This window comes from Dreissena polymorpha, chromosome 5, assembly GCF_020536995.1.
Source record: "Dreissena polymorpha isolate Duluth1 chromosome 5, UMN_Dpol_1.0, whole genome shotgun sequence".
Lineage (NCBI taxonomy): Eukaryota > Metazoa > Mollusca > Bivalvia > Myida > Dreissenidae > Dreissena > Dreissena polymorpha.
This window is the reverse complement of record NC_068359.1, coordinates 40,027,642-40,039,839: the sequence shown is the minus strand read 5'-3', so window position 1 is coordinate 40,039,839 and position 12,198 is coordinate 40,027,642. Positions and strand designations below refer to the sequence as shown.

Here is a 12,198-nt window from a genome sequence, read left to right as displayed (position 1 = left end):
TAAGTTATTATCTGGAAATCATTTTACTATTTCGGGTCACCGTGACCTTGACCTTTGACCTAGTGACCTGAAAATCAATAGGGGTCATCTGCGAGTCATGATCAATGTACCTATGAAGTTTCATGATCCTAGGCCTAAGATTTCTTGAGTTATCATCCGGAAACAATTTTACTATTTCGGGTCACCGTGACCTTGACCTTTGACCTAGTGACCTGAAAATCAATAGGGGTCATCTGCGAGTCATGATCAATGTACCTATGAAGTTTCATGATCCTAGGCCTAAGATTTCTTGAGTTATCATCCGGAAACAATTTTACTATTTCGGGTCACCGTGACCTTGACTGTTGACCTAGTGACCTCAAAATCAATAGGGGTCATCTGCTAGTCATGATCAATGTACCTATGAAGTTTCATAATCCTAGGCCTATGCGTTCTTGAGTTATCATCCGGAAACCATCTGGTGGACGGACATACGGACGGACCGACATGAGCAAAACAATATACCCCCTCTTCCTCTAAGGGGGGCATACAAAAAATTATAGAATGACGAATACACATGTGGTGATACGGATGGTCTGGTTTATAATATTTTATGGTTTTAATATGACGTATTGCGCAAATGGGATATGCACTGAATATAACTTCAGGAAATAATTACTATGTTCAGTTTGGAAATGCAATGGTACTGATGCTTTTTAAATGGACATAGGGATACCGTTTAAATGGTAACGTTTCGTTTATTTCATTTCGTTTAAATGTTTAGAAAAATCTGTAAACGTGATACCCTTAGTCCGCACAGGCTCATTAGGGACGAAACTTTCTACTATGATGGAATTCTTTTGTTCACAAAAAGTCACTTCTAAACGAAAATCCAGTTAAGGCTAACATTGTGTAAGTCGGCCTCCATAATAACTAACCTTTTTACCAAATGTAAAACAAGAAACCGTCGGTGACGGGTGATGCTCCCCAAAGGGTTTTTTTGTCACAATATTGCACTATATATTCAGATAAAAGGAAACGTCTAGTAGTTGGGAGGACAAGAATTGCACTATATGTACAGTTAATGGAACATTTCAAAGGGCCATAACTCATCCGACCAGAACCTGCTGATAATATGCACATCTCCTCTTGGTAGTGAAGCTTCCCATAAAGTTTAATTGAATTCCGGTCACTAATTGCTGAGAAATAGCCCGGACAAAAAATGTGCATGGTCGGACGGACACACGCACGGACAGACGAATCGGCGACTATATGCTTCCCCCAAAAAAAATTTGGGGGAGCATAAAAAGAAACACCCATTTCTACTAACAAATATCTGTGCTGAAAATGAGCTGAAAGGTCAGTACGACAACGATGTAACAAAGGTAAGTCTCAAATCAAGCATATCTTTTTGTGCGTTATGTCATAACACACTCCACTCGACTAATACATACACGTCATATTCCGTATGATATTTCCATATTCAATAGTAATGTTCACATACAGTTTGTTCTTACCAGCAGTTCCTTAAGCGTAAGATTTTTTTGTTCATCATTGAAATCGGAAAACCACTCGAGCATGATCTGAAAGAGAAGATTAAAATGTCAATAATATATGAAGATATCCTCAAATATCCATCTATAGACAGGACCTTAACCTTTTTATTCCTAGTGGAATCTCCCATTCTTCTAAATAGACTAAATTGGATCAATTTATTTCCAAAATTAGGGATGTCTAGTATATTTATTTCTATATTTAGAATATTTCTTACAGAAATTCCTTTAAGCAAACAACGCAGACCCTGATGAGACGCCGCATCATGCGGCATCTCATCTGGGTCTGCGCTGTTTGCCAAGACCTTTTTTCAAGACGCTAGGCATAAATGGGTTAAATGACTGTCACTTGCAAACTTTTCTTTAAAGATGGGGATGAGAAATTGACATGTTACAACATAATGTTCACAAATGTCGCAAACAAAACTAGTGTACAGTACAGCCAAAGCGGAACAAACATATTTCGCGATCCGCGGCGGCAAGGCGAAACGAGTCGATGCCGCCTCAGTCGTTGAAGCCGCATCAGTATGCGGCGGCAAGTCGCATTTCGCCGCGAAACTTCGCATCTGTCCGCCGAGGCATGCCGCGATCCGCGACATGATGCCGAGTTGATGCGCATCATGAAATAAAAATTCTTTTTAAAATTATTAGTTACTTGTAGTTAACAAATTTTGGAAGAACAATTATAATACTAATTAAAATCATAATAAATTTATTGTGTGCGGATTGTATTAGCATATACATGTAAGCATAGTTAATGTGTCTGGCCAATTAAGTTTGTTTCCCGCCCGTAGTGTATGTATTTCACACATAAACAAGGTTACGTAATTATGTTTTCGCACATACTAGTGGTCATGGCTCCAGCATATGGTGGATACATTGTATATAAATTAATTGCATGTTGATATTGCTATTATATTTAAGCTGAGAAAATTAGCAGTTTGAGGCCACATCAATAATCAAGACGGTGACGACGTATTTGTTGTTTTGTTAATTATCAGCTTAGTATAACTATTGTTTGAATATGCGTATATAAACACGTTTTATTTTGTTCATATTATACAGTTAATATCGCTACTAATTACCCGATAATCACGTATATTCCAGTTTTAAAGCAAATGCTGGTAAATATTTACGATATACAAACATTTTCGATATTTCCTTAAGTATCAAAAACATTTTGGCATTTGTTACTATTTATAGAGATGATGAAATAACGTCTAATCAGGGCGTTTTTTTTCCACTGAACACACGATTTATGCCTGACGTGATGTTCATGTATTTATACAACACAAAATACACCCAAACTTTCCAAACGACGTTCTACATGTCTGCATAATTTTCGCGCGCTTTTTATGAAACAAAGGATATTTTAGCACTGTTTATTTGACGCTTGAATTTGCCAAAGGTCGCGTTAGCATTAAAATTCGGAAGTGTGTTTCGGATTACAAATTTAATAATGATAATCGAACGAAACATTAAAAGTTGCGCGTAATTAATTCTACGCTACACATACATGTATGTACATGTAGGTGGATATCTTTTCACTCGATCCGCCGCGTACGTATGCAGCGGATTTACTCCGCGGAAGTACGCGAGGTTAATACAGACTTGGTGTCGTTGCGCGGATCGATGCCGAGTGCCACGGCGATACGCCGCGTGAACACACGATTCGGCCGCCGCGTACTAATAATCTGGCCGTGGCGTAGCCGCGGATTATGTTTGTGCCGCGTTGGCTGTACTGTAGTTGCGATTTCTGTTGCACACAAAATGCATGAGATGAATCGTCAAAAATGCGGAAAATAATCGAGGATGATATCAAAGTTCTCTTTGTTAACAGGTTACGAATAAAAATTCTGCTTGAGATCTGCTTTTTGATTAGTTGAATCAGTTATGATAATCAGTTACACTCTCAGCCAATCGAATGCATTCAATATTTCTCCATATTGAAGGGTATTGAATTTGATTTCCAAGATGGGTTGTCTACCACACAAAAAGGTTACGATTGCAAATTGATATAAGATATCACCTTGCACAAGTACAAAACTTATAAACACCATTTATTAATGATTAAAATAATTAAGTTTGTTGCATGCTATCTGATGCCATATTAATACAATTGGTGACAATATGGGAAGTTCTTTGACAGAAAATAAAACAAGAGCACCACACAACGGGTGCCAACGCTCGGCTGCGGGTGCATTTTTTAATAAATGACAGCTTGTCAGAATTTTTCTTTTTTTTTAAAGGTCACAGTGACCTTGACCTTTGACCTAGTGACCCAAAAATGGGTGTGGCATGTTGAACTCATCAAGGTGCATGTACATATGAAGATTCAAAGTTGTAGGTAGAAGAACTTTGATTTTAGAGCAAAATGTCAAAGTTTTAGCATGACGCCATCGGACGGCCGACGACATGACAAGCTGGCTATGACAATACCTCGGATTTTCTCCAAAAACAGCCGAGCTAAAAATCAACAGTGTCAAAAAGTTGGCAAAAAATCTGTACACAAATTTTCTAAAATTCTTAGTTCAATTTTAAGCCAGAAGAGTTACTTCAAGTTGGCTTAAGTATGATTACATTAAGACTATTGCCAAGCATTAAAAGTCCCCTACTGGTAGCAACCAGAATTCTTGACATAAAAACAAAATGAAGTGACATGCATACATGTAATCTCCATATTGCCATCTATCCTTTTTTGAAGTTTCATGAAAAAATATGAAGAAATTTTAAAGTTATCGCAGGATCCACCATTTTCAGCAATAATTCGATTCTATTTGTTGCCATAGCAACCAGAATTCTTGCCGAAGGAACAATATGAAATGATGTGCATATAATCTCCATATTGCCATTTGTCCATGTTTCAAGTTTCATGAAAAAATAAGAAGAACTTTTAAAGTTATCGCAGGATCCAGAAAAGTGTGACAGACTGACAGACACACACAGTGCAAATCATAAGTCCCTCTCCGGTTTCACTGGTAGGGGACTAAAAATATGACTGAGATGTATGCTGTTTCTAATGTTTTATACACAAACAAGTAAAGCAAATTAGGATGACCTTGACCTTTCACCACTTAAAATGTGCAGCTCCATGAGATACACATGCATGCCAAATATCAAGTTGCTATCTTCAATATTGCATAAGTTATGGCCAATGTTAAAGTTATCAGACGGAGGCACAGACTGAAAGACAGACGAACTGACAGTTCAACTGCTATATGCCACTCTATCGGGGGAGGGGGGGGGGGGGGGGGGGGGGGGTCATCATTGAAATTGGCAACTTCGAAATAATTGTCACAACCTTTGCAAATTTGTCAACAATGGCAATTGACAGCAAAACCCCTGTTAGTACAGATGAAATGTTAAAATGTAATGTCACCCAAGATCTCAGACAGCCTGTTTTACTTTTTTAATCAGGGATAAAGTGCAGACTATTGGAATTTATGCCACCCAGAATTCAGACAGACTGTTGTACTTTTTTTATGGCAATGTCAGGGATACTGGGCATAATATTGAAAATGTATGCCATCCAGAATTTAGACAGACTGTTTTACATTTTTTGATGGTAGTGTCAGGGATACATGCGCATGCAAGGCACAATATTAGGAATTTTTATTAACCCTTACAGTGCGGGAACCGGATTTTGAAGGCCTTTGCAAACAGTTTGGATCCAGATGAGACGCCACAGAACGTGGCGTCTCATCAGGATCCAAACTGTTTGCTATTCTGATAGTGTTCTTTGAAAAAAATCGAAGAAAATGCTAATTTTAGAAATTCAGCAGAAGACATTTTAGCAGACGACAAATTTCCCAGCATGCAAAGGGTTAATTTTCAGAAATACCAGACTTGATGCCAGCTTCCTTCTTAAATTAAGAATTGAAAAGCAACTGAATTACCTCCCAAAACTGTAATTTAAATTGTAAGCATTTGTTGGGTACATTTAATTTCAGATACATACTCATTTGACAATTAATTAGCATTTTCAAAAAAAAATAAAAATTAAAAATTGTGTTAACATTGGGAGTGACCTATATGTTCCTCAGTTGATTCTTACAGGTTGCAATTGCAGGCTTTTTCTTGGCAAATCTATGGGTCCGATAAACAGACCCATTCCCAAATCGAAGTTGTAAAAAAATCCAAATTTGAAAATAAAATCCCAATTACCCCCGGCAAAGAAATACGTTTATTATGATTATTGTATCTCAATTTTATTTCCATTCTATCTAACAAAGCAAATTAATATAATACATATGAGTTTGTTCTGCTTATTTGAAATATTACTAAGTTATATTAAATTAGTTTTTCCAAAATCAGTGGAATTTTTGAGCAAGCACATTCCGAATCCTAAATAGCATTTTTCCCAAAATGGCCAGGAAAAGGCATGCATGGTGTACTGAATGTAGTGTTCGCCTAATAATCAAGAGATCAAGGGTTCGATCCCCAATGTACACCAAGTACTGATTCTACCCAGGATCAGACCTCCCCTCAATACACCTGTACTGATTCTACCCAGGATCAGACCTCCCCTCAATACACCTGTACTGATTCTACCCAGGATCAGACCTCCCCTCAATACACCTGTACTGATTCTACCCAGGAAATTGAATAGAAAGCATTTCAATAAGCCTTTGAATTTTGGTGCAATCAGGCGAAAATAAATGGGCTGAAACAAATGTTTGCAATGTACGAAGTTAACAGTTAAACCTGAAGTCCATAACTTTCTAGAGAACTATGTCTCCGGTTAAATTAATACTTACTTTGACCCTCTCTTTGAAAGTGCAAGGCTTTACACCCTCCTTCCACGAGCAGACGTCGTAACCTTCGGCGGCTGCTGTTTCGTAACTCTTGTTGGAAGAGGTAGAATTTTGTCTCGTTAGTGTAAGACTCGGTAAATGGGACTTTTGTTTCACTAGCACTGTTGTTTTCAAAGTGGGATTTTTCGATCTCACCTCACCGTCTTCGTCACTGTCACTGGAATAATCGCTGCGTCTGTACTTGTAATGATTTTGTCTGTGCTTACTAAAATGGCCCCAGGATTCTATGGCAGTCGGACTCGGTAGAAGCTGGGTTTCGCTGCTGCTGGCGTTGGGACATTCTGTAGCTCCCTCCGACATTTTCTTGCACATGTACTTGTAACCGTGGCAACCCTGCGAATGTCTGGTGGCGGGAGCATTGCTCTGGCAACTACAACAGGCCCCACAGTGGCAGTCACAGCTCTCCCCGTCCAGCTCTTCCAATTCAGACGGGAGTGACGTGCCCTTGTTTAATGCGATTTTTCCCGTCTCCAGTCTCATGAACGAGAATATTTTACTATTAATTGCCTCGTCGCTGTCCGGGCTACAGTCATCCTTATCCGCGTGGTAATGCAACCGATGATCCTGTGACGTCCTATGATGTTTCTTTTGATAAGATCGTCTAGTCTGAACGACAGTTGACGATCCTGATGTGACGCTCGTGTCGCAGGTCATGTCACTGTAGTACGCGTCATCCGTGGAATCCATGGTGGCGGTATCACATACGCGCCCTTCTATGCTATCTTTCATTGAGATTATTCTAAACCTGTTTGATAACAATCACAAATCTTCACAACCTCCCGATGCAATACATTCTCCAACATCATCCTTTACTCGTCATTGTCTTAGTGCCCCATCTCTTCAAGGTTACATGTTAAACTGCAATTTAAATCAAAAACATGAAGGCAATTATGGCCCTGAATCTCTCTTCTGAGTTCATACAGTATATACATTGTCAAAGACTTTATATGGTGACCTAGTTTTGACACCACATAGGCTGACCACAATAGTCACCATGAGCACTTGAGGTGAGCTAACAACAAATTACAGCAATTTTTTTTGCCCAATAGGGCGCGTCAAACCCTGAAATAAGGAAATTTGCATCATGAAGTCTTCAAATTGGGAAATGGACGATTTTGATTTTTTGGGCCCAAAAACTTTAAAATTGATAACTAAATGTTGTCAAATTGTCAATATTATATGTATGTTTACTTAGGTTCAAGCCATAGAGCTGCATAGAGAAAATTAACTAAATGTTGTATTTTATTTATAAAAATATAAAAAAAATATAAAAAAATAGAAACCTTTTATTGGGATTTTTTTGACAGCTATTGGGAAATAAGTAGTTTTTTCCTGATTTTGAAAGTGCCATTTTCCGGTACTTTACGAAGAAGGGAAAAAATTGCTGAATTACATCATCAAACCTCTTGGCGGAAATGTGACTTAGTGGAGAGTAATTTTTTTTTACATCACTGCATTAATGAGTTTCAAAAGTCAAGTAACTACACATAATGTGGGAATGCCTATAAGTTCCAGGCAACCCAAATTATTGCTGGTGTACATTCAATTACTGATGAAATACAAAAAAATTAATCAAGAACTTAACGACAAATAAAACTGTTCTGAATAAACAGAAAGATTTGCAACCTGTGCAAAGCAAGGGAACCCAATTATTTAATATAAGTGCTGATTTCACTTTTGGAACTAAACAATACATTCTTCTGCCACAAAGCCATGGTGTTTTTTAGATTTTTTTTCCAGGGTGGTTTTTATCACACTTTTTTTTGTATTTTTCTTGGGTTAGTCCCATTGCAGGTTTGGAAATATTTTACATTCTGTTTTGCAGTGGGAAATTTTTTCATTTTCAGGACGTGAATTTAAGACTCTGTTTCTATTTGTTTTGGCTTAACTGTTCTAATAAAAAATCCATGTACACAAAAAATTAACATGATACTTTTGAAGATGTTAAGTGTGTAGCTAATTTCCAGCAAACAAACAATAAAATCCTCCTTAATAACATATGAATTTAGAAACATGATATGTCATTGAAATCTTATTCACGTGTATCATATCACATTAATTGATATTCTCTATATTACCATGATATCAAATTACCAGATGATGTAGGACCACTGTTACAAGCAAAGACTTGGTCTAAGTTTTCAGTGTTTTTTCACCATTTTGGGAATGGGGCAACCAGGGTCCCTGTGAATTGGGAAAAATCGCTGCGTTTTTAATAATTAAATTAGTGTTGTTGTTGTATTGCTAACAAATGCTTCAAAATTAACAATAAGACATTTTTCAATACTATCTTTACTAAGGTTCAACCTATAAAGCTGGATTGGAGATTAACTAGATGTTGAAATAAAAAAAATATATATATTTATATATATAACAAATATATTTGTTTGAAACCTTCAATTTGGTACTTTTAGGAGCCATTTGGGAAAAATATATGTTTTACTGGTTTAAGGTTTAAAAAAAAAAATATATATATATATATATTTTTTATAAAATGCAACATTAATTTATTTCTCTATGCAGAAAATATCATATTGACAACTTGACAACACTTAGTTATAAACCATTTTCCCGATCTGAAGACTTCCCGACGCGAATTGTCCCAATATCAGGTTTTATCGCGCTAATTTTTCCAAATTAAGCTGGTAACTGTACCTTTGATTTCCTAAAAGGGAAAAAAAATGGCTGCAAATATACATATGAATCACAGTAAAAATAACTTAATCATGAATTACTTTAAACTTTTAAAATCAAATACATGCACAAAATAATTTAATATATAAAGCTGTATGTATTACAAGAGATTGCCAAGCAATATTGTCCCCTACAGGTGAAACTCCACCATTGTAAGATTTTTTTTTAATATATTTATTGCCATAGCAACCAGAATTCTTGACGTAGCAACAAAATGAAATGACATGCATAATCTCCATATTGCCATCTATCCATGTTTCAAGTTTCATGAAAAAATATGAAGAACTTTTAAAGTTATCGCAGGATCCAGAAAAGTGTGACAGACTGACAGACAACTAGACTCACGGACACACAGAGCACAAACCATAAGTCCCCTCCGGTTTCACCTGAAGGGGACAATAAGCACCACAAATCAAATGTGATATAACTTTAAATAAGAAAATAATGTCAAAATATCTGTGATCGCTCGCATTAGAGGTCACGCAAATTTTGTGTACCCTCACATTGTCGCTACATTATAATTTGCAGGGATCATATTTTTTTCGGTTTTGTCGGTCCTAGACGGATTGGGGTCATGAAAGACCGATTGAAAATCCTAAACAGTCGATCTAATTCTGTCCTGACATTCGTAAAAAAACGATGCAAAGTCTATAAGTTCCCAATAAAATTCGCTATTCAAGCTCTGTCTGGCTAAAACTTACCATCGCTAATTCCTTTATTGCCCCCAATTAACAACCCTCTTTTGCTACTCGAGTGCAACAGTGTTGTTTTTGACACCTTATTGGCGATTTATCGGAAATTATTGAGTTTATCAGGCATTCACACCACAGTGTTTTTATGATAGGGTCTCTAATTTCTATCGAAAGATGTATCATACAGAAATAAACGCCAACTATTATCCTGTGTATTATACCACCTAAGGTTTATAAAACCTGTCAAAACACCGATTTTGTACATCAAACAAATTGGATGCTGACCAATATGCATTTATGTTTCACAGAAATTAACTTTTGTTTTCGACTGATTGTCAGAAAATAATTTGTAACATATTGCATTGCATCAAACTAAATTTAGAGATAATTGACGAATTGAATAAGAAAAGTGCTCAATGCGCCTACATCGCGTCACACGATTTACATATGCTCAAGGGGATATCCCCGCACCGATTGGATGTCAAATCGAGGCATACGGGGAGACCCCACAACTTATGGAGTGTGTTTAATTCCGGAGAATGGGGAACGCTGTGTTCCCAAATTTATGAAACGCATGTATCGTCAAAATTGGGCAGAACATTAGAGTTTTTGTAAGTAATATACTGACTAAAGGTGGAATGATTGATCATTTTAGGTGTTCTGCTTTTTGGTCAAATTTCCCGACAATTTTTTATGGAATGTCCCGATTTGGACCTGAAAAATTCTGGCGTTTTTTTATTTCGGACGTTATTTTTTAAATACATTTCCCCCCATTTTAAATCCAGACTGATTGATGTTGTAGGAAAATATGATCCCTGATAATATGTACAAATTGCTAAATTGTATAGGTCATACCAGTATTGTACAGATTATCCTCTTGTTTAGTTCACAAACACACAGCCTTTAAATCAACAGACCAAAATCAAATGCCACACCATCATTCTTGATTACAAAGGTCAGTAGCACAGAGTGAAATGAAGCCAATAATTGCACAAAATAATTCCTCATAACAAAGGTCAGAAGCACTGATGCTGTGATATAGATGCCTGAATTTTGATCAACTCTCACAGTACTATCACAACCAGACTGCAACATTCACTATAAGAGCACAACACCAGTATTGATCTTCAATGCCACAATTCCCTCTTCACTAAAAGCTCTATAATAACAAAATATTAAATATTGGTCTCCATATAGTGTTACCTCAGTTGTCATAGTAACCATTCTTGTAAATGGAACACATGTTTTCAGTTCTGCTGATAAATGAAGTTTCATATTATTTCAAGGGATGTAATAAATAAAAAACACATTTTGAAAAAGGACTATGCCAATATTTAGAAAAGCTATATAGAGTGTGTTTTTTTAATTTTATGCAACCATGCTAGCATTACAATATTTCATATTTAACATTCCATAACTTAATTATGTCTATTTTGACTGCACTAATACATTTACAAACCAGTGGTTACTTCATTTCATATAAATATACTGTAATTCCAGTCTCAAAAATCCAAAAACCTAATAAACAAGGGCTGTTTGTAAAACATGCATGCTCCCCATATGGGCTGTCAATTGTAGTGGCAGCCATTGAGTGAATACGTTTTTTGTGCTGTGACCTTGACCTTTGACCTAGTGACCTGAAAATCAATAGGGGTCATCTGTCAGTCATGATCAATGTACCTATGATGTTTCATGATCCTAGGCGTAAGCTTTCTTGAGTTATCATCCGGAAATCATTTTACTGTGTCGAGTCACAGTGACCTTGACCTTTGACCTAGTGACCTGAAAATCTATAGGGGTCATCTGTGAGTCATGATCAATGTACCTATGAAGTTTCATGGTCCTAGGCGTAAGCTTTCTTGAGTTATCATCCAGAAGCCATTTTACTGTGTCAAGTCACCGTGACCTTGACCTTTGACCTAGTGAAATGAAAATCAATAGGGGTCATCTGCGAGTCATGATCAATGTACCTATGAAATTTCATGATCCTAGGCGTAAGCGTTCTTGAGTTATCATCCGGAAACCATTTTACTGGTTCAAGTCACCGTGACCTTGACCTTTGACCTAGTGACCTGAAAATCAATAGGGGTCATCTGAGAGTCATGATCAAGGTACCTATGAAGTTTCATGATACTAGGCGTAAAGGTTCTTGAGTTATCATCCGGAAACCATTTTACTGTGTCGAGTCACCGTGACCTTGACCTTTGACCTAGTGACCTTAAAATCAATAGGGGTCATCTGCCAGTCATGATCAATGTACCTATGAAGTTTCATGATCCAAGGCGTAAGCTTTCTTGAGTTATCATCCGAAAATCCTTTTACTGGTTTGAGTCACAGTGACCTTGACCTTTGACCTAGTGACCTGAAAATCAATAGGGGTCATCTGCGAGTAATGATCAATGTACCTATGAAGTTTCATGATCCTAGGCGTAAGCGTTCTTGAGTCATCATCCGGAAACCTTTTTT

General features: G+C 36.9%; 1 protein-coding gene across 2 annotated transcripts in view; it reads right to left on the bottom strand.

Moving 5' to 3' along the window:
* Nucleotides 1-12,198, bottom strand: part of LOC127881904 (F-box/WD repeat-containing protein 7-like) — a 58,421-nt gene that overhangs the window by 35,580 nt on the left and 10,643 nt on the right. For both annotated transcript variants that reach the window (XM_052430111.1, XM_052430112.1), the window contains exons 2-3: nt 6,290-7,204; nt 1,497-1,562 (exon numbers count right to left, since the gene is read on the bottom strand). In XM_052430111.1, coding sequence (XP_052286071.1) covers nt 1,497-1,562; nt 6,290-7,075 — 852 coding nt within the window. In that variant the 5' untranslated portion in view covers nt 7,076-7,204. The remainder of the gene's footprint in view (nt 1-1,496; nt 1,563-6,289; nt 7,205-12,198) is intronic.